The sequence below is a fragment of the Sebastes umbrosus genome, chromosome 15 (genome assembly GCF_015220745.1).
Source record: "Sebastes umbrosus isolate fSebUmb1 chromosome 15, fSebUmb1.pri, whole genome shotgun sequence".
Lineage (NCBI taxonomy): Eukaryota > Metazoa > Chordata > Actinopteri > Perciformes > Sebastidae > Sebastes > Sebastes umbrosus.
The window spans coordinates 4,660,301-4,684,267 of record NC_051283.1 but is presented as its reverse complement, the minus strand read 5'-3'; the positions used below and the strand labels follow the sequence as shown (position 1 = coordinate 4,684,267).

At 38.9% G+C, this 23,967-nt stretch overlaps 2 protein-coding genes across 15 annotated transcripts in view; both read right to left on the bottom strand.

The window, feature by feature from the left end:
* Positions 1-573: 573 nt before the first annotated feature.
* On the bottom strand, positions 574-7,264 carry LOC119502697 (major histocompatibility complex class I-related gene protein-like). Its single transcript, XM_037793848.1, has 7 exons — positions 7,159-7,264; positions 4,066-4,332; positions 2,476-2,754; positions 2,036-2,338; positions 1,117-1,224; positions 918-935; positions 574-742 (listed from the first exon to the last, which is right to left on the bottom strand). The coding sequence occupies exons 1-7, from the start codon at positions 7,211-7,213 to the stop codon at positions 732-734; spliced, it is 1,041 nt and encodes a 346-aa protein (XP_037649776.1). The 5' UTR covers positions 7,214-7,264; the 3' UTR covers positions 574-731.
* Positions 7,265-10,968: 3,704 nt separating this feature from the next.
* LOC119502692 (major histocompatibility complex class I-related gene protein-like) overlaps positions 10,969-23,967 on the bottom strand; it is a 167,807-nt gene continuing 154,808 nt past the window's right edge. For 4 of the 14 annotated variants that reach the window (XM_037793826.1, XM_037793827.1, XM_037793821.1 and 1 more), the window contains exons 3-9: positions 17,125-17,403; positions 16,685-16,987; positions 15,701-15,814; positions 15,501-15,518; positions 12,315-12,447; positions 12,069-12,156; positions 10,973-11,304 (exon numbers count right to left, since the gene is read on the bottom strand). In XM_037793826.1, coding sequence (XP_037649754.1) covers positions 12,365-12,447; positions 15,501-15,518; positions 15,701-15,814; positions 16,685-16,987; positions 17,125-17,403 — 797 coding nt within the window. In that variant the 3' untranslated portion in view covers positions 10,973-11,304; positions 12,069-12,156; positions 12,315-12,364. Of the gene's footprint in view, positions 11,305-12,068; positions 12,157-12,314; positions 12,448-14,927; positions 15,335-15,500; positions 15,519-15,700; positions 15,815-16,684; positions 16,988-17,124; positions 17,404-18,730; positions 18,998-20,908; positions 21,046-23,967 lie in introns of those variants that run through there. The other 10 variants (XM_037793831.1, XM_037793829.1, XM_037793828.1 and 7 more) reach the window with 7 other exon arrangements.

Genomic DNA, 23,967 nt, shown 5'->3' with positions numbered 1-23,967 from the left:
TTTTTATGAGAAATAAAAGTCTAAATTCTCTGATTCCAGCTTCTTAAATGTGAATATTTTCTGGTTTCTTTACTCCTTTATGACAGTAAACTGAATATCTTTGAGTTGTGGAAAAAACAAGACATTTGAGGACGTCATCTTGGACTTTGGGAAACACTGAACGACATTTTTTTTACATTTCATAGACCAAACAACGAATCGATTAATTGAAAAATAATTCACAGATTAATCGACAATGAAAATAATTGTTAGTTGCTGCCCTACTGTAATCTATCTAGATCTCTCCTCACAGACTATGAATAAAAAAACTACACCATTCAGGTTTTGTTGTACAAAGGTGGAAAGTAATTTATTACATTTACTCAAGTTCTTAAATCCATTTTTGAGGTGCATATACTTTACTTGAGTATTTGCATTTTTTGCTAATTTATACTTGAATAATATACATTTTACTCCATCAGTTATTTACAACTATAGTTAGCTTTCAGATTAATATTTTACATACAAAAACCACATACATTGAAAGCTTTTACTTCATTTGGAGTATTTTGTATTGCTAATTTTACTTAAGAATTAAGAATTAAGGTCTCCCTTGTAACATAGATTTTTGATCTCACTTCCAGGAATATAAAAATAATAATAAAAACAATAATAATAATGAAATATATGTTGTACAGATTGTAAAGTCCTCTGAGACGATAAGTTCTGGAGTTCAGCATCCTCTTCTATGTTCACTGCCCCCCTGTCAAAATAAGTAGTAAATAAAGTGAAATCCTTGTCATATTGGTGTCCACATTATGAAGGACGTTTGTTTTTATTGTGAACAGGATATTAGTTGCTCGCCCACAAGGGGAAAATATATATTAAAATATATATAATTGTATATAATGTGAAATATTTCACAGTATAATACTTACTGTTAGCAGGGTGAAACCCTGAAATACAGATGAGAGAAAACAATGTTAGAAAATGATTCACATTTCATTTTGTGCTTCACTATCACAGTCAAATAAATGGATTGAGTTACCAGGAGTACCACACTAAATATGCAGGACGAGACTATCACAGGTATTTATTTGAATTCATCAGAGGAATAAAAACATCTCTGTTCCTCACCGTTATTGTTCCTCCTCCAAATGAAGAGTCCAGCGATGCAGACCGCCAGCAGCAGCAGTCCTACAACAACTCCAATAACAGGACCAGCAGGGAACCCTGCAGAAGAAACTGGGACCAAAACAGAACATTCACACTTTGGGTTCATTCACACTGTGTGCTGTGTGGTTCTGAAAGTGTTTTCAGTGGTAATGCCTCAGTTCTAGATATGACTTTCATTTCAAATCAACATTCAGGCAGTGCTGTCAATCATTATTGGTCAAACAAATGTGTAGTAAATAAAAACCCTGACAAAGAGGTTCACAGCTCATCAGTGGTTTAAGTGGGTACAGTAAACCAGGAGTTCAAGATATAAAAGCTTTATTTAGCGCCATCTATGTGTGAAAAGCCATCAAACTTGGCAGCACCTCTCAGAGTAAATGTCAGCACCGGTCCTCTAAATGTGGTTGCTGTTGCACGTTTTTAAGACTAATGGCTGGTTATGTAATACAGTGGTTCTCAAACTTTAGAATAATCAGGTTGGTGTTCGCGATACCCCAGCTAGGCGTAAACAACTGTTTCTATACACCTCCCCCAGCTGATTTTGAGTGATTATAGTGAATGCTCTGATTAATAAATGTAGGATAAATAATATAAGGCTTTGTTTGTGTGTTTAGTTTGGTTCAGTTTGAACAGCTAGCTCCTAGGCGTTGTCCAATGTGCTCCAGGCACTGTGGATTTCTGATGCGTTTCGTGACTTTTTCTCTCCCCCCGACCCGCCGGAAATGCCCCGTCAGAAACTCACCTGCATGCACACTTTGATTCTCACAAACACACTCAATGAAATCTGTTCTGAGGCAAATTATTTCACTGGTACAGGCGATGTAATGTGAAAACCATTCCCCAGTTTAAAATACTCCATCACTTGTGATTCCAGTCTTACCCCAGTTGGTCCTGATCACTGCTTTGTCCAGTCTGGTGACGATGTCGTCCACCACACCAGAGAGATGAAACACACAGTCGTACCTCCTCCAGTCTTCAGGTGCGACTGATGACAGGTTCAGCTCAACACTCATCTGGAAGGATCCATCGTGGTTGGGGAGGATCTCTCCGTGGTCCACGTCCTCATGAATCTCCTCTCCATCTTTCCTCCAGAACATCATGGCTCTGTCGGGGTAGAAACCTGTAGCGTGGCAGCTGACTGGAGAGGAGGGAGTCTTCTGGAGGAGAGACACTGAGGGACGCTCTGGGGAGAAGGACAGACACAGATGAGTCTGTACTGAGAAACCAGGATGTGTCAGGATATTATGTTCATTGGAATGATACAGTGCCTTAGAAGCACTGAGTCCATGTACAACAGTACATCTTGCCATGTGATCCTACCTGTTCTCTGCAGAGAGCTCCTCCCATAGTGCATATACTTCTTCAGCATGTCAGGACATACGTGGATGAAGTAGTGTTTGTTGTATTCTAATCTAGCTTTGTCATTATCCCATCTACGTTTGGTGATGAAAGCCTGTTGTTTTGGAGCGGTCCATGTCAGCGTCTGCAGGTCCAACACAAGGAAGTCTTCTCCATCATAACCGTACTGATTATAACCAACAACCTCTCCAGTCTCGTCGTCCCACTCACAGCCGCTCATCCTCTGTAAAATGTGGGCATCTGAGAGAGACAGAGACAGAAAAAAGAGACATCTCAGTACAGCCAGCTCCTTTACCATTCTACCTTCTGTTTTAGAGGGGTGGGGTACAGGGGATGTTCAGGGGTAGATAAATAGACGGTAGATGTCACATATAGAAGTGGTGTACATCATCTGAAAGCTGGGAACCTGGAGATTCATTTGAGATGCAGCACTGTGTCAAGTTGTTCTAGTCATAAATCAAATAAAAATGTATTAATAAATGGATGAATAGATTAAAATAAATAGTGAAAGTGTATAAGAGCGTAGAACATTATAATAAAAGTATATGATGGTCATCCCCATGCTCTGTTATGTCTCATAAGTTGTTGCAGCAATTTTTGGGTTGATATCATTTGTTACAGATTTGGTGCTAAATTTAACCTTATTTTACCACTGGAGTATTGATAAAAAAAGATCATTAATCCCTCCAAAATACCACATTAAGACACAAAGACCTTGAGGAACACCATAAAAAAGCCATTCTGTGATTTAGGACAAAAAACTTTTGACATTTGGAGATTTCTGCAGGAATTGCATTTTTCTGCAATTCTGGAAACTGCTCAGAAACCCCCTTATTGTCAATCTAGCTAGGAAAACCATCCATCCTCTGAATGCTCTAGGTCTCTAGTTTGTGGCTGTAAAGTGAGGCTGTGATTATCCTAGAGGTCACCGCAGGTCATTTTATAAAGTCAGGTCAAGTTTCAAAAAAATGGTCTCACTACACTGAAATGTCTCCTATGGGGACTGACATCATCACACATGAATACAGTTGGACTCATTGGATCCACAAGAGTCTCAGCTTTACAGTGATCCCCAATTTATGTAATTCAGGACTGTTTAAGGACCCCAGTATGCAGAAATATTCAAATACACCATTTTAGAATAGGCGGAAATAACAGATTTATACTACATAAAAAAAAACTGCATGTGATTATCATAAAGTGTGCATGTGTAAAGTCAAGGGACCACTTTGAAAATCACCATGACAGTTTTCCCTCGACAAAATTTAGCATAAATTTGCTGCGTTATTTAGCGATCTTCCCGACAAGCTAGTATGACATGGTTGGTAGCAATGGATTCCTTAAATTTTTTAGTTTCATATGATAACAGTATCATCACTCAGTGCAACAACCTCTTAAAGAGGTTAAGGGGTTAACAGATAATATGACATCTTCACCACAGAGACACACACACATTGGCTCAGTGTGTTTATACTGTAAGCTACGTCTCACCTCAGAGGGAGGAAACATTTCACCAGTAAAAAGTTACATATAAACATAAACATACTGTACCTCCAGTTTGGTTTAAGCGCTGCTTCAGGCTGTCCATGCTGAATCTGAAGAACTGCTGGCTACCTAAACACTCCTGAGAATACCACTCCAGGTGTTGCGGCTCATCCTTTGCTAGTTTCCTCACCCAGTCCTGTTTGGGTTCTGGGGTCTTGTTGTTGATGTCACAGTAACCTATCAGCACTTCATCGACCATCGCAGCAACAACAAACTCTGGGAAGTTTGGGACTCCAGAAGTTGCAGTAGAGAAAAATTTCAGGGAGTGTTTCACTGCAAGACAAAGAAGGTTTTGAATTGGATTTTAAACATTCTTGAGGGGTTGATTGATTAACCCATTTGTGCCCACAACTGAAATTATGAGGTTTGGACATGACTCAGCACAAATTTGAAGACATTTTCAAAATCAGTCAAACCGTTTGGCTGAAAAGTGAGTTTTTCTTATCATACTAAATATAGTCTTTGGGCACATGGGCCTACTGTTTTTGCACTGCTTTATATTTTAGGTAAAAACAGTAGTCACGTGTCCTCAGATGAAATATACAGTAGTATGATAAGAAAATGTCTGTATCTCAGAAACTACAAAGGGCACAATCAAGTATTTGGTATTTATGAACTCATACAACGTTGAATATCAAAGATATGCACACATATGCCGTGTAAAAAGTGTGATTTTTCATGTGATCTTTCAAAGTTGTACTGTTAGATACTTGCCCAAAGTATGTCCGTACCAATTTTCAAATCTTTTAACCAATCAGAACAAATGTGTCCTTATCATACTAAATATAGTCTTTGGGCACAAATGGGTTAATTGGTTGTCAATTCCCCAAAAAAGGAGAATTTTAATATATGTTGAATTACTCTGAGCTACAAAAGAATATGTTATAGACCCATTCTCATTACTGATAGATATATAGATAGATAGATAGATAGATAGATAGATAGATGTACTTTATTGATCCCAAATTGGGAGATTCTTCTGTAACAGCAGCAGGCTATCCAGGCAATGCACAGGGACCGTAAATATACAATAAATATACATATCAACACTAGAGGTAATATCTATAGGATACACAATATAAAGAATATATTGGAATACACCATAAATATACCAGACTACTACAACTAGCTTAGAAAATATAAAATGTGAACATAGAAAAACAATACATACTATATACAACGGCAAAGTGTGAAATGAAATACTATGTATTAACAAAGAGGACCTGAGCTTGAGGAAACCTAGTAAATGTGTTGGAATTGCTGTAATATATCATTTTGATTTAATTGTCATTCTACATAAACAATAATATTGGAGGACAGCATGTCCTCTCTATGATCACAGCATTTCCCACAGCACAGAGGGTATGTCTCCTAGCAACAGTCAAGGTTTCCTCTATCACGTTTATGACGACGTTATTGATATATTATTGCCTAAACTAAAGCATATATACAGTTTATGTGTCGTTCTGTGACACAATTGCGTGTAAGTCTATATAAAAACTGTAAAGAAGATTCCATATCCTTTCATGCATTTTCTACCTCAGTTTATGTGGTTTGAATATCTATGCCTTAGTTTATATCTTTAATTATCGTTTTGCTAAGTGCATTTCTATTGGCTGAGTAGCCTGTCAATCAATCCTTCGTAGCAGAGGTAAATCGTCTCCTTTTTCTGTTGCTCCAGAGAGTTCCGTGACAAGTGAGCTGTAGTTGAGCTACAACGTAATAAGTACTGCATAGTTTGGACATTTTAGACAGTGAGAGCCTGTGTGCGTCAATTGAGAAGTAAGTTTCCTTTTTGCTATTTGAAGATATAAGTCTTAAAGGTCCCATATCGTGCTCATTTTCAGGTTCATACTTGTATTTTATGTTTCTACTAGAACATGTTCACATGCTGTAATATTAAAAAAAAATGTTATGTTCCTCATACTGTCTGCTTGAATATGCCTGTATTTACCCTCTGTCAGAAATGCTCCGTTTTCGTGCATTTCAACAGAATTGCAAAAGAATTGCAACAGAATTGCAACAGAATTGCATTGCCTGGCAACCGTTTGGGTCCATGTTTACTTCCTGTCAGCTGATGTCATTCACATACACTGCAACCAGAAATAATGGTCAAAATATTGTATATTTGTGACATCACAAATGGACAGAAATCCTATCGGCTTGTTTCAAACGCACAATTTCTGAATACGGGCTGTGTGTGTATTTCTCTGTATATTGAGCGCTTCCATACTTTCACAGTATTTATAAAGCACTTAAACCTGCTTTATAATATAAAAGACATGAAAATCTCACTTTTTACAATATGGTACCTTTAAGTTGTTACATGAGGGATGCATACTTGTTAGCCGTGCTCGTTAAAGAGTTAGCTCTGTATTTACTGTGTTTTATGTTTCATGCCATGCGTAGCAATGCTGTACGTAGTGTTACGGAGTGAAATGGTGATGTTTACATGTCTAGAGGGCGTTCGTAACGAGGCACTGCTCTCGTGTGCCGTTCATTGCACACAGACAAGCAGCAAGTGTAGTACTAGATAAGAGGGGCGCTGCCCAGTAGAACCATGTGTTCATAAGAGATAGTGCATAAGAGATATTGAATGTTATTTTAATTTATTAGCTATAATGTTGTTTGTCTTGTTATTTGACAGCACTGTGTAAGAGTATTACGGATCACAGTATATCCTGTATATGGTAGTAATGTTAGTTATATGGTGAAATTGTATACATAATGCTGTATTCTGTAGAGCGTTGTATGTAATGATTCCCATACAATCAATATCCATTAAAGTCCTTTATTTATGCGGTTACAGAACCACACACTAACGGACACAAATGGTGCACCATGCGTGAAGTTTACAATAAGACAAATCCATCTCAAGAGCATTTTTACTTATGTCCCACGGTTATTCCCCTATCCTACCAGCAAAGTAGTAGTCAAGAGTAGGTCGCCTTGTCCGATTTATTGTGACATTATTGTAAGTTCAGTGTGACAAAGTGAAAGGGGTTCCTCGATGTCGCACTATAAAGTGACTAAATCAAACAAGTTTTGCAGCAACAAGAATAACAAGAAATAACAGTGAGAATCACAATATGATCTTACCTGTAGATGCAACGTGACAGAAGAGGAGCAAGTTGAGCAAAATGAGTAACTTCATCTTGTTTGGAGTAGTAAGAGAGAGAGAGAGAGAGCTAGAGCCAGCCGACTAGCAGATATTTCAACGCGGGTCAGGTTCCTGGAGGGAGGGAGTTATGACGTCCAGTTGAGGGGCTGATATTATCAACGGCTGATAAGCGAGTTACATTTTTCTGAAAGATCAAATTCTTTTGAAATTTACTCTCTTTAAAAGAATTATAATTATTATAACCTTATTTTTTTTTTTAACTTAATATCCACAAAAAAATATGTTGAGCAAAATGTCACAGTTGCCTTGTAGTTCCCTCTAATTTGCAGTTTTCAGTAGCTTTACCTGCCGTCTACTTAAAGTGGGACATTATAACACTTTTAGTTATGACAACTTTAAATCAAGTATTAATACATGACATAATGTTACCCAAAGTACAACATCTTTAAACAAGAACAAAAAGCATGCATGACAACTCCATGTAAATAAAGTTAAAATAAAAATAAAAGTTAAAAATAAAAAATAAATTATAAAAAATATCCATTTATAACAGTGTGTGTGCATCTCAATATCTTCACATTATTGTAATTGGATGTGTTTCTGTTGTTTGAGGTTTGCAGAATAATAGAGCTAGAGTAAAATAAATACCATAATTAACAATCTATGTGCATTATTCCATTATTAATAAATCCAGCAATGAAAGTGAGTATTTTGTGAGTATTTATCTGTGTTGAAAGAGTTGGTGTTGTCGTTAGCCAAAGCCTATGGAGGCAAGATTTCTCCCATGATGCATTGGTTTCTTCTTTTTCTTTTTCTTCTTCGGTTGGCAAGACTGGTTTAGAGACGTGGTAATGAAAGATCATGCTGTTTTCCCCTCCCTCTTGCCTGAATTAGGTGATTTCTCTTGGATGCATTGGGTCGACTATGTCGATTTTTTTTTTAATAGATTTTATTTTAAATCTGTTAATACAATAAACAATCAACCCTTTACATAGATAAATACACATGAAAGAAATGAAGGGACACTAAATGAAAATAAATAGATACAAAAATAAAAATAAATAAAGCAACATAAAGCATGCCAGGGTCAATATAAATAAATAAAATATAGAGTAATTTAAGTAAAAACATTAGATTAGGAGCACAGGCTCAGCCTTTTTTTTCTTAAGTTACTGTCTTTTTATATAGTTACATTTCTGTGTGACATCACTGACATGATTGTGCATTACAGTGTTGAGATTCTATATGAATTATTACTAAAGAAGACCAGGCGGATATCCAGGACTTTAATTAAGCTACCAGCAGAGGGAGACAAACACTAGTTTTTAGGAAGCTGGTCCACAGAAGAGACTAGAGGTGATGCACAGTGATCTCACACACCTACAGTATATCACCATTCACTTTAAGAGTCGTCCCTTTCAAAATGTTGAACTTCACCTTTCAAGTATTCAAGTATAGGATCCACGGTTTTACTTGGCTGGCTACATTTAGAGAACATGTGAGGGTCAGTCTGTCCTCCAGCAGGGAGCAGTCTGGTGATATGAAAAGTAAAAAAAAGTGTATTCAGTCTTTGTGGATAATAAAGTGAAGGTGTGAACTAACCACAGATACAGGAGGTCAGGATGATGAGCAGCAGGATGCTGCAGATCATCTTTTCCCTGTGAGAGGAGACAGAAACACAAGTTCAGTTATTACATGTATGAGAGATGATCTATAGTCTTCATGTAGTCATTATAAAACCTGATCCTGTTTAGGATTACAACTGACTGATGTCAGATTATATATACAGTGGAGGAAATAAGTATTTGATCCCTTGCTGATTTTGTAAGTTTGCCCACTTACAAAGAAAAGAACGGTCTATAATTTTAATGGTAGGTTTACTTTAACAGTGAGAGACAGAATATAAAAAAAAAATCCAGAAAATCACATCATATAAAAGTTAAAAATTGATTTGCATTTGATTGTGGGAAATAAGTATTTGATCCCCTAGCAAAACATGACTCAGTACTTGGTGGAGAAACGTTGTTGGCAAGCACAGAGGTCAGACGTTTCTTGTAGTTGGTCACCAGGTTTGCGCACATCTCAGGGGGGATTTTGGTCGACTCCTCTTTGCAGATCATCTCCAAATCCTTAAGGTTTCGAGGCTGTCGCTTGGCAACTCGAAGCTTCAGCTCCCTCCACAGATTTTCTATGGAATTAAGGTCCGGAGACTGGCTAGGCCACTCCATGACCTTAATGTGTTTCTTCTTGAGCCACTCCTTTGTTGCCTTGGCCGTATGTTTTGGGTCATTGTCGTGCTGGAAGACCCATCCACGACCCATTTTCAGTGTCCTGGCTGAGGGAAGGAGGTTGTCGGCCAACATTTCACGGTACATGGCCCCGTCCATCCTCCCTTCGATGCGGTGAAGTCGTCCTGTCCCCGTAGCAGAGAAACACCCCCAAATCATAATGTTTCCACCTCCATGCTTGATGGTGGGGATGGTGTTCTTTGGGTTATAGTCAGCATTTCTCTTCCTCCAAACACGGCGAGTCGAGCTGATGCCAAAGAGCTTGATTTTGGTCTCATCTGACCACATCACCTTCTCCCAAGCCTTCTCTGAATCATTCAGGTGTTCATTGGAAAACAGACGGGCCTGTACATGTTCCTTCTTGAGCAGGGGGACATTGCGGGCGCTGCAGGATTTTAATCCATTATGGTATAGTGTGTTACAAATGGTTTTCTTGGTGATTGTGGTCCCAGCTGTCTTGCGATCATTAAGAAGTTCCTCCCGTGTAGTTCTGGGCTGATCCCTCACCTTTCTCATGATCATCGATATCCCACGAGACGAGATCTTGCGTGGAGCCCCAGACAGAGGGCGATTGATGGTCATTTTGTGTTTCTTCCATTTCCGAATAATGGCACCAACAGTTGTCTCCTTCTCACCAAGCTGCTTGCTGATGGTCTTGTAGCCGATTCCAGTCTTGTGCAGGTCTGCAATCTTGTCCCTGACGTCCTTAGACAGCCCTTTGGTCTTGCCCATGGTGGAGAGGTTGGAATCTGATTGTGGACAGGTGTCTTTTATACAGGTAACGAGTTGAGGCAGTTGTCTTTTATACAGGTCACGAGTTGAGATTCGGAGTACTTTCTTAAAGCGAGAGGACTAATCTAATCGGTCTGTGGGGGGCAGAATTCTTGCTGGTTGCTAGGGGATCAAATACTTATTTCCCACAATAAAATACAAATCAATTTATAACTTTTATATGATGTGATTTTCTGGATTTTTTTTTATATTCTGTCTCTCACTGTTAAAATAAACCTACCATTAAAATTATAGACCGTTCTTTTCTTTGTAAGTGGGCAAACTTACAAAATCGGCAAGGGATCAAATACTTATTTCCTCCACTGTATATATATATATATATTGAAATATTTCACAGTATAATACTTACTGTTAGCAGGGCGAAACCCGGAAATACAGATGAGAGAAAACCATATTAGAAAATGATTCATATTTCAGAATTTATGAAAGCAGAAAAATTAAAAACAGCACTTTGTGCTTCACTATCACAGTCAAATAAATGAATTAAGTTACCAGAAGTACCACACTAAATATGCAGGACGAGACTATCACAAGTATTTATTTTAATTCATCAGAGGAATAAAAACATCTCTGTTCCTCACCGTTATTGTTCCTCCTCCAGATGAAGAGTCCAGCGATGCAGACCGCCAGCAGCAGCAGCAGCAGTCCTACAACAACTCCAATAACAGGACCAGCAGGGAACCCTGCAGGAGGAACTGGAACCAAAACAGAACATTCCCTCTTTGGGTTCATTCACACTGTGTGCTGTGTGGTTCTGAAAGTGTTTTGCCTTTATGGCATCAGTGCTTCAAATTCTCTAGAAATGCTGCACTGTGCAGTAAATATGTATAGTAGATATGAGCCGAAGACACAATTATAGACAGGTTGTTAGAAAAATCTCCTTTATCAGAATAATGTTTTTTTTCCCCCAACAGTCAGAGGCATCATGTTTCCATGTCTCTGTGGTTCCTCCTCATGGACTGAAGGAAGAATTGAAGTAGTCCAAGTTGGCCAAAAGATGGCGCTCACACCAAAATAGTGACGTCACAGTAACCCATGGCAGACCTGTGGTGATTAACAGCAGTTCTTAACAACAAATAACACATTTCCAAATGGAGTTTCATGATCAAGCAGCACCATCTGTAACTAAAGACAGAAAAAGAGAGATTGTCTGAGTGTTAGATGTTTGTTCATCACATATAAACAAAGCATTATGATTAGAAAACGATTGTGTTTAGCTCTTGCCTCTTGTTGAAGCTACTGTCAGTGGTTTGATGCAACAGACACAACCTCTGTGTTTACCCATAGACATTAAATTCATTGAATACATCTGCTAGATCATATTTGTCTGATAGATCCTGGGTCTGAAATTAACCTTTTTCCTCACCTGCCACTTCGGCAGGTCACTGAACATTTCTACCGGCCACTCAATTATTTTTGTCTGCCACTTCTGAAATCTAGGAAGAACGCTTTAAAATGGTAAACACTGAGTCAGTGGTACCAGACCGTAGAATTATGGACTATATCATGTAACCTTGATCCATGACTACTGTTAATTTAATTTAGGCTTTAGAATTGCTTTTTTTAAAAATAATATTTCTTAATATAAGGAAAACCTGTCTGCTATGGTGGCAGGTGACCTGAATTTATTTACCTGCCACAGCCAACATTTACTCTGTATTTGGCAGGTGGCAGGTGCTAATTTCATTCCCTGCCCAGATCCATGAAATATACAAACAATCAAAGGTAAACTCTGCACTAATGTTGAGATTACAGGCTACACTGTTTTTGCAGTTCATATACAAGAAATGGATGTTTTTGGTACGTACAGGAAATCCCAGGTAGCACACATCACAGGACCCGGCAGCCTTGTCGTCACACTCAGTTTGGCCTTGGACAGACGCTCCACAGCAAAACCTGTAGAGGGAAAAAATACATAAATATAAAGCTTTGGAAGAGCTGTAGAACAAAGAGGACACTACTGAACAGCCAGTCAGCATCAACAGATTCAGAAAGCTTACAACACTGTTAGAATGAGAGGTGTGTTGTGTGTCTCATCTTCCAGCCTCACTGACCTCATGTTCTTGTGTAGTCTCCCACAGACTCCAGCACTTCATCAACAGATTTAGAGGATGAGCCAGCACCTTCCAGCCCAGGAGAGAAAGCTCTTACTGTCTGCTGGCCAGCCCACACCAGTCCTCACTTCAGCTGAATTAAGCAGAGCAAAGCAAATTCAGTCACAAATATATATGACAGAAATAAATCAGACATTCACCTCCAGCTGACATTAGGACTGTTGTCTCATGTGGTGTGTAACAGGAGATATGAGCTGAAGCTTTCTCAGGGACTCTGTCAAAAATATAAAAGTTAACATATTAGAGGATCATTTATCTAGTTAGCAACACCCAAAACACCAAGCTAATGGTACACCTAATCATTTTACTTACATTTGTGTCTAAAGTTAACTCAACCTTATTGTAACATCAATACAATTTGATTTCATTGAACTTGTTAGCTGCTAGTTAATCTCCATAATACGTTAGCACACCTAAAGTAACTTAAGAGAGCGTTGAATAAATAAAGTCAAGCTAAATATTGCTGAGTCAACGTTTCTGTTCCAAAACCAAAGCCAGCCATCAGTTTTATTGTTTGCAATATCAGACACATCATCTTTAATACAACACGTACATATCATGTTTTAAACACGATATTATGTTCGATATGAACATCAACAAGCTAACATTAGCTTATATTGATTATCTAACAGTAACGAATGTTAGCTAGCTCTTATCTGATGTTACAGAAGCAAACGTTTTGTAAGGATGTAACGTTAACTTGAACAGTTGATAATGTGTAAAACGCTTAAAGGAAAACGTGATATGAAAGTACTAGTTTATAATCATGACTTTATAATTGATTGAATCATATCGAAGGACAGACCGGTGATCCAGGAACCGGAAGCAGTAATGTTAACGTATTTAACAGTTTTTCACCAAAACAAACGTAACGTTAGCTTAACGTTACTCCTCGTAGATCATTAACGTTTGAAAATAAAACGACTCGTTGAAATGGGTTGAGAAATGTAGACGTTATAGTGCTTTTTATCCAGAAAAACAGAGCTCCTCCATTCACTTGTATTTGTTTACAGGTCAGTTTTGCCCTGTCCAATATGGCGCCCACGTTGACGTCTGCTCCAGGAGTCAATGCGGCGTCTACGTATATGTCTATGGAGGACACTGTTAAACAGAGACTCACTGCTGACACCAGGTGGATCCCCCCCCCCAGGACACGGAGCGTACTAATAAGGTAAGTAGCTAACGCTAAACTATGCTGTCATAATAAGCTTTATTTTTACAGTTGCCTAGTAAAATGATACCGGTCATAGATAACGTATTTAATTGCTTTGGATGCTGTTTTCTGAAATGTGTGATTATGGCAAGCCAAGTTAGCTCACCTTACAGCACATTAGCATTAGCTAACATAGCGTTAGATTTGAGATAAAGTTAACAAACCCCCAGTTGGACGGGATTTATTTCTGTCTGTGAGGCGGGGTGATTTTAACATTAGTTAACGTTTTCTAATATTTTATAGATCAAACAACTAATCGATTAATCAAGAAAATTATTGACAGATTAATCGACAATGAAAATGATCGTTAGTTGCAGCCCGAGTTAAGTGTTTTATTTTTTGTCAAACAACTTTGTTCCTTTTCGAGTAGCTGCAAAAATAAATCATGCTGACACAAATATTTTTGGGCTTTCTGCATACATATATATGAATATAAAGTACTATACTTGTACTTGTATCATTTTACTTAAATAGAGATTTGAAAACAGGAATTTTGTCATTCCATTTGTTGTATTTCTACTTTTACTGAACTAAAAGATGTGAATACTTTTTCCACCACATTCAGCATGTTGGTCTCGATTCAGTATTAAATCAGCAACTTGACTTTTTCCATGTGGTTTACTGGAGACAATCCATATGCAGTGGGACTATGTGACCCTAATGTTTGAGAAATCCATAGACAAAGTCTGTAAGTGATGTAACTAAATAGTACTGATTACAGTTTAGTGAGTCAAGACGTTTCTTGCTGCAGTCTGCAAAAGTGGATGAAAAAAATAAAAAGATGGATTTAATCCAAGATTTTAAAGATAGTCCTAATTTGAATTGATGTAATGGAAATTTGGAGAGAGGAAGTAAAGAACAGCATTGCCCTCTGCTGGTCTGTTAAAGTGATTACTAAAAAAGAACAACTACAATGTGACAGAAGAGCAGAACTTTGAGGTGTGACATGAAAATAAAAATAAATCTATCTTAGAGCTGCAACGATTAAGTGATTAGTTGTCAACTATAATCGATTAATCGGTTTGAGTCATTTTTGTAACAATGAAAAAGGTCTAAATTCTCTGATTCCAGCTTCTTAAATGTGAATATTTTCTGGTTTCTTTCCTCCTCTATGACAGTAAACTGAATATCTTTGAGTTGTGGACAAAACAAGACATCTGAGGACGTTATCTTGGGCACTGATTGACATTTTTCACTAATTTCTGACATTTTATAGACCAAACAACTAATCAAGAAAATAATCGACAATGAAAATAATTGTTAGTTGCAGCCCTACTGTAATCTATCTAGATCTCTCCTCACAGACTATGAATAAAAAAAACGACACGATTCAGGTTTCTTTGTACAAAGGTGGAAATTAATTTATTACATTTACTCAAGTACTTAAATCCAGTTTTGAGGTTCATATACTTTACTTGAGTATTTCCATTTTTTGCTAATTTATACTTGAATAATATACATTTTACTCCATCAGTTATTTACAACTATAGTTAGCATTCAGATTAAGACTTTACATACAAAAACACATACACTGAAAGCTTTTACTTCATTTGGAGTATTTTTTATTGCTAATTTTACTTAAGAATTAAGGTCTCAATTGTAAAATAGATTTTTGATCTCACTTCCAGGAATATAAAAATAATAATAAAAACAATAATAATAATGAAATATATGTTGTACAGATTGTAAAGTCCTCTGAGACGATAAGTTCTGGAGTTCAGCATCCTCTTCTATGTTCACTGCCCCGCTGTCAAAATAAGTAGTAAATAAAGTGAAATCCTTGTCATATTGGAGTCCACATTATGCAGGACGTTTGTTTTTATGGTGAACAGGATATTAGTTGCTCACCCACAAGGGGAAAAATATATATTAAAATATATATAATGTGAAACATTTCACAGTATAATACTTACTGTTAGCAGGGCGAAACCCTGAAATACAGATGAGAGGAAACAATGTTAGAAAATGATTCACATTTCATTTTGTGCTTCACTATCACTTGTCAAATAAATGGATTGAGTTACCAGAAGTACCACACTAAATATGCAGGACGAGACTATCACAGGTATTTATTTGAATTCATCAGAGGAATAAAAACATCTCTGTTCCTCACCGTTATTGTTCCTCCTCCAGATGAAGAGTCCAGCAATGCAGACCGCCAGCAGCAGCAGCAGCAGTCCTACAACAACTCCAATAACAGGACCAGCAGGGAACCCTGCAGGGGGAACTGGAACCAAAACAGATCATTCACACTTTGGGTTCATTCATACTGTGTGCTGTGTGGTTCTGAAAGTGTTTTCAGTGGTAATGCCTCAGTTCTGGATATGACTTTCATTTCAAATCAACATTCAGGCAGTGCTGTCAATCATTATTGGTCAAACAAATGTATAGTAAATAAAAACCCTGACAAAGAGATTCACAGCTTATCAGTGGTTTAAGTGGATAAAGTAAACCAGGAGTTCAAGATATAAAAGCTTTATTTAGCGCCATCTATGTATGAAAAGCCATCAAACTTGGCAGCACCTCTCAGAGTAAATGTCAGCACCGGTCCTCTAAATGTGGTTGCTGTTGCACGTTTTTAAGACTTATGGCTGGTTATGTAATACAGTGGTTCTCAATCTTTAGAATAATCAGGTTGGTGTTCGCGACAACCACTGATGTAATAAACCATAACTTGGAAAATTTCACAGCTAGTCCCACTGTAGACAAATAGTAATATATCAAAAACTTTGTACCTGTAGCTGACGGGTTAAGACGCTGACCACGAACCATAATGACCCCAGTTTGAGAGCAACAGATCTTTGTTGGGTCTTTCTCCCTCGTTTCCTGTCATCTCAATACTGTCTCCAGTAAAGGCACAAACTGTCACTGCTCTACTTTGTTTTATGTGAGTTTATATGGCTTTTTTTAAGCATTTCTTTTTACATTTGAATTATGTGTTACGTTTTTCTGAAAAGACAGTTGAAGTTAACATTTTGGCACTATACACACTAGTTTCTAATAAGTTCTTCCTTAATTATGGTCTAACTGTCCACCAAATGTTACAGGAATCTGTTGCAAATAAATTAACAAATATACAAGTATATTCCAGTCTTACCCCAGTTGGTCCTGATCACTGCTTTGTCCAGTCTGGTGACGATGTCGTCCACCACACCAGAGAGATGAAACACACAGTCGTACCTCCTCCAGTCTTCAGGTGTGACTGATGACAGGTTCAGCTCAATACTCATCTGGAAGGTTCCATCGTGGTTGGGGAGAATCTCTCCGTGGTCCACGTCCTCATGAATCTCCTCTCCATCTTTCCTCCAGAACATCATGGCTCTGTCGGGGTAGAAACCTGTAGCGTGGCAGCTGACTGGAGAGGAGGGAGTCTTCTGGAGGAGAGACACTGAGGGACGCTCTGGGGAGAGGGACAGACACAGATGAGTCTGTACTGAGACACCAGGATGTGTCAGGATATTATGTTCATTGGAATGATACAGAGCCTTAGAAGCACTGAGTCCATGTACAACAGTACATCTTGCCATGTGATCCTACCTGTTCTCTGCAGAGAGCTCCTCCCATAGTGTAGGTACTTCCTCAGCCATTCAGGATATATGTTGATGAAGTAGTGTTTGTCGTTTTCTAATCTAGCTTTGTCATTATCCCATCGAAATTTAGTGATGAAAGCCTGTTGTTTTGGAGTGGTCCATGTCAGCGTCTGCAGGTCCAACACAAGGAAGTCTTCTCCATCATAACCGTACTGACTAAAACCAACAACCTCTCCAGTCTCGTCGTCCCACTCACAGTCGTTCATCCTCTGAAAAATGTGGGCATCTGAGAGAGACAGAGACAGAAAAAAGAGACATCTCAGTACAGCCAGCTCCTTTACCATTCTACCTTCTGTTTTAGAGGGGTGGGGTACAGGGGATGTTCAGGGGTAGATAAATAGTCAAAAGTAGATGTCACATAGAAGTGGTGTACATCATCTGAAAGCTGGGAACCTGGAGATTCATTTGAGATGCAGCACTGTGTCAAGTTGTTATAGTCATAAATCAGAATTAAAATGTATTAATAAATGGATGAATAGATTTAAATAAATAGTAAAAGTATACAAGAGCATAGAACATTATGATAGAAGTATATAATGGTCATCCCCATGCTCTATTATGTCTCATAAGTTGTTACAGCAATTTTTGGGTTGATACCATTTGTTACAGATTTGGTGATAAATTTAACCATTTTTTACTGCTGGAGTATTGATAAAAATGATCAATAATCTCTTCAAAATACCACATTAAGGCACCAAGACCTTGAGGAACACCACAGAAAAAGCCATGCTGTGATTTGGTATCAAAATCTTTTGACATTTGGAGATTTCTGTAAGAATTGTATTTTTCGGCGATTTGTTGGCGAGCACTTCTGTTGTGTAAACTGCTCAGAAACCCCCTTCAATCTTGTCAATCTAGTTAGGAAAGCCATCCATCCTCTGAATGCTCTAGCTCTTTAGTTTGTGGCTGTAAAGTTTCATGATGCTGTGATTATCCTAGAGGTCACCACAGGTCATTTCATACAGTGAAAAAATGGTCTCACTACACTGAAATGTCTCCTATGGGGACTAACATCATCACACATGAACACAGTTGGGCTCATTGGATCCACAAGAGTCTCCACTTTACAGTGATACACAATTTATGTAATTCAAGACTGTTTCAGGACCCCAGTATGCAGAAATATTCAAATACACCATTTTAGAATATGCGGAAATAACAGGATTATACTACATTAAAAAAACTGCATGTGATTATCATAAAGTGTGCATTTGTAAGGTCAAGGGACTCCTTTGAAAATCGCCATGGCAATATTTCCTCGTCAAATTTAGCGTAACTTTGCAGCGTTATTTAGCGATCTTCCCGACAAGCTAGTATGACATGGTTGGTAGCAATGGATTCCTTAGATTTTCTAGTTTCATATGATAACAGTATCATCACTCAGTGCAACAACCTCTTAAAGAGGTTAAGGGGTTAACAGATAATATGACATCATCACCACAGAGACACACACACATTGGCTCAGTGTGTTTATACTGTAAGCTATGTCTCACCTCAGAGGGAGGAAACATTTCACCAGTAAAAAGTTACATATGAACATAAACATACTGTACCTCCAGTTTGGTTTAAGCGCTGCTTCAGGCTGTCCAAGTTGGCTCTGAAGAATTGCTGGCTACCTAAACACTTCAGAGAATACGACTTCAGGTGTTGTTGCTCATCCTTTGCTAGTTTCCTCATCCAGTCCTGTTTGAGTTCAAGGGTCTTGATGTTGCTGTCATAGTAACCCACCTGCACTTCATCGGTCATCACGGTAGCCACAAACTCTGGGAAGTTTGGGACTCCAGAAGTTGCAGTAATGATATGTTTCAGGGAGTGTTTCACTGCAAGACATAGAAGGTTTTGAATCGGATTTTAAACATTTTTGAGGGGTTGATTGATTAACCCATTTGTGCCCACAACTGAAACTTTGAATTTTGGACTTACCTCAGCACAAATTTTAAGAAATTTTCAAAATCGGTCAAACCGTTTGGCTGAAAAGTGAGTTTTTCTTATCATACTTTATCTAGCCTTTGGGCACATGGGCCTACCCTTTTTTGCAGTCCTTTATATTTTAGGTAAAAACAGTCACGTGACCTCAGATGAAATATACAGTAGTATGATAAGAAAATGGCTGTATCTCAGAAACTACAAAGGGCACAATCAAGTATTTGGTATCTATGAACTCATACAAAGTTGAATATCAAAGATATGCACACACACACATATATATATACTGGAAAAACAAAGTTCGGAAACTTGTGTTTGGTGGATTATTTCTCTGTTGTTACAATGCTAATCGGCATTGTATTTTACATGGTTGGAAAGCCTGTTTATTTACCTTCACAATGATGTCCAACTTGTAAGGATCATGCATTTGTGGGATGAGCAGCACAGCTGATTATGTGGGTAGCGCCCAAGAAAAATTTGCCAAAATGCTCTGCCAATGGTAAACAGTGTATTCTCATAAGGCTACCAGGAAGCCTGCAATGACTGCCCTTCACCGTCAGGCCCGTTTGCGCTGGTGTCGACAACACAGACAATGGAACCTGAACATGTGGGGGAATGTCATGTTCAGTGATGAGTCCAGGTTCTATCTGCGAAAGTTGAATGGCAGGATCAAAGTATGGAGACGACGCGGAGAATGCTATGCTGATTGTTGCACCAATCGAGTAACAGCTTTTGGTGGTTGGCATCGCCCTCACTGGCAAAACAAGATTTTTCATCAATGAAGGCCATCTCAATGCACTGAGATATCGGGATGAGATTCTGCAGCCAGTGGCAATACCATATCTCCACAATCTGGCACCTAACTTCATCCTCCAAGATGACAACGCTCGCTCCCACAGAGCCAGGGTTATCACAGACTACCTCCACAATGTGGGAGTAGAGAGAATGGAACGGCCTGCCAAGAGTCCAGACCTCAACCCAATTCAACACTTGTGGGATCAGCTTGGGCGTGCTGTACATGTTAGAGTGACCAACACAACCACGCTGGCTGACCTGCAACCAATCCTGGTTGAGGAAAGGAACGCCATCCCACAGCAACGAGTGACCAGGTTGGTGACCAGCATGAGGAGGAGGTGCCAGGCTGTTGTGGCTGCGTATGGATCTTCCACCGCTACTGAGGCACCCTGACATATTGTAATAAATGAATAAAGTGTAAAATTGTCTTGTTTGTTCCTTGTTACTGATAGAGAGTTCAATCATCTAATCCACCAAACAACTCAAAACAAGAGTCAATACCAACAGGAGAATACACTGTTTACTATTGACAGAGCATTTTGGCAAATTTTTCTTGGGCGCTACCCACATAATCAGCTGTGCTGCTCATCCCACAAATGCATGATCCTTACAAGTTGGACATCATTGCGAAGGTAAATAAACAGGCTTTCCAACGATGTAAAATACAATGCCAATTAGCATTGTAACAACAGAGAAATAATCCATCAAACACAAGTTTCCGAACTTTGCTTTTCCAGTTTATATATATATATATATATATATATAAAATAATATAATATTTAAATTGAAATCTTGTGCATTGAGCAATGAGTAATGTAGATGGCCAGTATACAATCATTATTATTTTTTATTGTAGGCCTACTAACAGCAGAAATTTGCTCTTTTGCAGCTCAGTGAGACAAAGTGAAAGTGATTCCACGATGTAGCACTAAAAAGTGACTAAATCAAACAAGTTTTTGCAGCAACAAGAATAACAGGAAATAACGTTGAAATGTGCAATATGATCTTACCTGTAGATACATCGCGACAGAAGAGGAGCAAAATGAGGAACTTCATCTTGTTCTGATTAGTAAGAGTGAGAGAGATAGAGATTCATCCCCTGCAGAGCCGCAGAGCCACTCGCAGACACACAGTTGTAGATGTACGCATGCGTCAGTTTAAACAACTGGCGGGACAGCGAACTGTACAGTGTGTGTGTGAGGAAGCATCGAGCGAGGAGACACGAGAGCGACTTCGTAAATTCGTGCGCCTGGTTTGATAGCTCAGGGCTTATGCCCTTTTCTATAGGAGCTCTTTACACTACATGTCAGCATTCACCCGTTCACAGACTGATGGAAGAGGCTGCTAAGGAGCCAACTTTGCCCATCAGGATCTAATCTTAATACTCATTCACTCACCGATGGCTCAGCCTTTTGGAGCACTTTGGGGTTAAGCAGTGGCGGCTGGTGGAAAGTTTTCTAGGTCGGGCTGTGCCACATCCAATCAATATCAGCAAACATCCCGGTATGATTTAATGCAAAAAACGTGAAAGTATCGAAAACACACATTACTACTTTGCAGTTAAATAATCAACAATTATTTGATTCCAACAGGAGCAGTAAAGAATGCTTAGGAAAACACAACAGTATAACATGTACTCAGTGGTGGAAAGTAACTAAGTACATTTACTCAAGTACAATTTTGAGGTACTTGTACTTTACTTGAGTATTTCCATGTTCTGATACTTTGTACTTCTCCTCCACTACATCTCAGAGGGAACTATTGTACTTTTTACTCCACTACATTGATTTAATAACTTTAGTTACTTTACAGATTCAGATTATTAATACAAAATATAATCAACTAATAAATGATATATTATTATAGATTAAACTACCCAGCAGTAGATAAAGTCATTAAAATGAGCTCCACCTTTACCAGCTGCAACATTAAAGTGATGAATACATTAATGCATCAATAAGTACAATCCAATAATATACATTATTCTGCATAATGTATACTTTTATGTTTGGTACTTTAAAGCTGAAGTAGGCGAGATTGGAGCAAATATGATTAAAAAAAGTTATTTTTATAAAACAGTCACTATATCGTGACAGTAGTACATGAAACAGGTAACCTGAAAAAAATCATGTTCCTCTGTGTCCTCCGGTGCTCCTAACGGCATCTGCAAGATTTCACAGACCGGAGGAAAACAAGCAGTAAGAGTTGATCTGAGGTCTGCTGTCCAGCTGCCGTCTATGAGAGCCGGCTGTCAATCACTCGTGAACTCCGACCAAACGGTCAAACTAGGCAGCGTTGATCAAATATGAATCAATATTCTGTTACGTTAATGACCATTTCTCTCGTCAAATGTTTTCAGAATCATCTGGTAGTGCACGGTTTAGCTGTAAAATGAGAAAGTTTGTTACGCCACCGTCGCCATTGTGAAATCTGGTGAAGGAACGCCAACTTCTGGTCACATGACCGGAGCACAGCCAATAGGAACGCTCTCTCAATGAAATGACCTGTGATTGGTCAAAGTCTCCCGTCACGGGCTAGACGCTCTAAAGCCTGACGAGCTTGGGGTGATAAAATATTCGCCCCTCTCGTATTAGATTTGAGGACGCTGATTGGCTAAATTTAATGTCAATCGTTCAGAGCTTGAATCAGCTATTGGCTAAGCTGCTACACAGACCCGCCTGCTGTGGGCGATTTCTCCATCGCCCCAGAGCTGAACTACAGACAGACACACAGGCAGAGGGGAGTCAGACAGGCAGAGGGGAGTCAGACAGACAGAGGGGAGTCAGACAGACAGAGGGGAGTCAGGGGACGTGCAGGAAAACCATGTTTTGCACAGATGATTTTCTATCATATTTTACACATATTACTGGATGCATTCCATATTTTAAACACACAAATATTGACAATTTGTATAATTTATTATTATTATTATTATTATTATTAATAGTAGTAGTAATGTTTTTTTTGTGTGTGGCTGTCTGGCTCAGGGGGGGGGCGCCGCCCTAGCGCCCTCTATTGACCGGCTCAAGGACACATCGACATGTGACCGGAGCAGCCGGGGATTGAACCACAGTATGTATCTCAAAACTGTACCTAGGTACTTAAATAAATCTAATAAATTGCTTTCCACCTTTGTACAACAAAACCTGAATGATGTAGTTTTTTTATTCATAGTCTGTGAGGAGAGATCTAGATAGATTACAGTAGGGCTGCAACTAACATTTATTTTCATTGTCGATTATTTTCTCAATTAGTTGTTTGGTCTATAAAATGTCAGAAATTGGTAAAAAATGTCGATCAGAAGACGGACTTCCGGTTTGGCGAATGGCGGAGTAGGCAGCAAGTCGGAAGGGCTCTGTCATCATTCGACATTTATTGGACATTTGTTATCTAATTCGCCCGTCTATAGCTCGGGTGACCCACATCTAAGACTGTCCTCTGATCTGGTGTCCACTGTTTTGATTAAACATGGGAAAACCGAAAGGTAAAAAAGGCGAAAATGAGGGCGACGGCAGAGAAGATGGCAGCTTAGCATCTGATCTGCTAGCTAGCAAGGACTCCGCGCACGGTGACAGTGGCAATAACCCGGCTGTATCTCTGGCTGATATACAGAAACTGCTAGCCGGCATGGAGGAGTGAATTATTACAAACCTAGCAGCGCAAATTTCATCCAACCACGCTGCTATCGCCAGACACGATCAGACAATTCAGGCCATTGAAACGTCTATGAACGACTACCAGGGGAGAATAACTACGCTAGAATCTATCACCAGCAGTCTTGTGAAGGAGAATGAGCAACTGAAGCTTAAAGTCGACGACCTCAAGAACAGATCCAGGAGGTGCAACATCCGTATTACGGGCATACCTGAGAGAGCTGAGGGCACCCAACCTACCTCTTTTATTGAATCCTGTCTGGGAGAAATATTTGGTGCCGACGCTTTCCCCCGTCCAATAACCGTGGACAGGGCGCACAGGGTGGCCATCCAGAGGAGACGAGATGGAGCCCCTCGCCCCTTCATAGCCTGTATTCACCACTTCCAGATGAAGCAGCGGATAATGCAACTTGCAC

Excerpts from the sequence above, each read along its gene's own strand:
- LOC119502697 (XM_037793848.1), bottom strand. The coding sequence starts at position 7,213 with ATGAAGTTACTCATTTTGCTCAACTTGCTCCTCTTCTGTCACGTTGCA. Across the intron at positions 2,755-4,065 it reads GCGCTTAAACCAAACTGGAG|ATGCCCACATTTTACAGAGG; the intron begins GTACAGTATGTT and ends TGTCTCTCTCAG. Across the intron at positions 2,339-2,475 it reads GAGCTCTCTGCAGAGAACAG|AGCGTCCCTCAGTGTCTCTC; the intron begins GTAGGATCACAT and ends CCTTCTCCCCAG.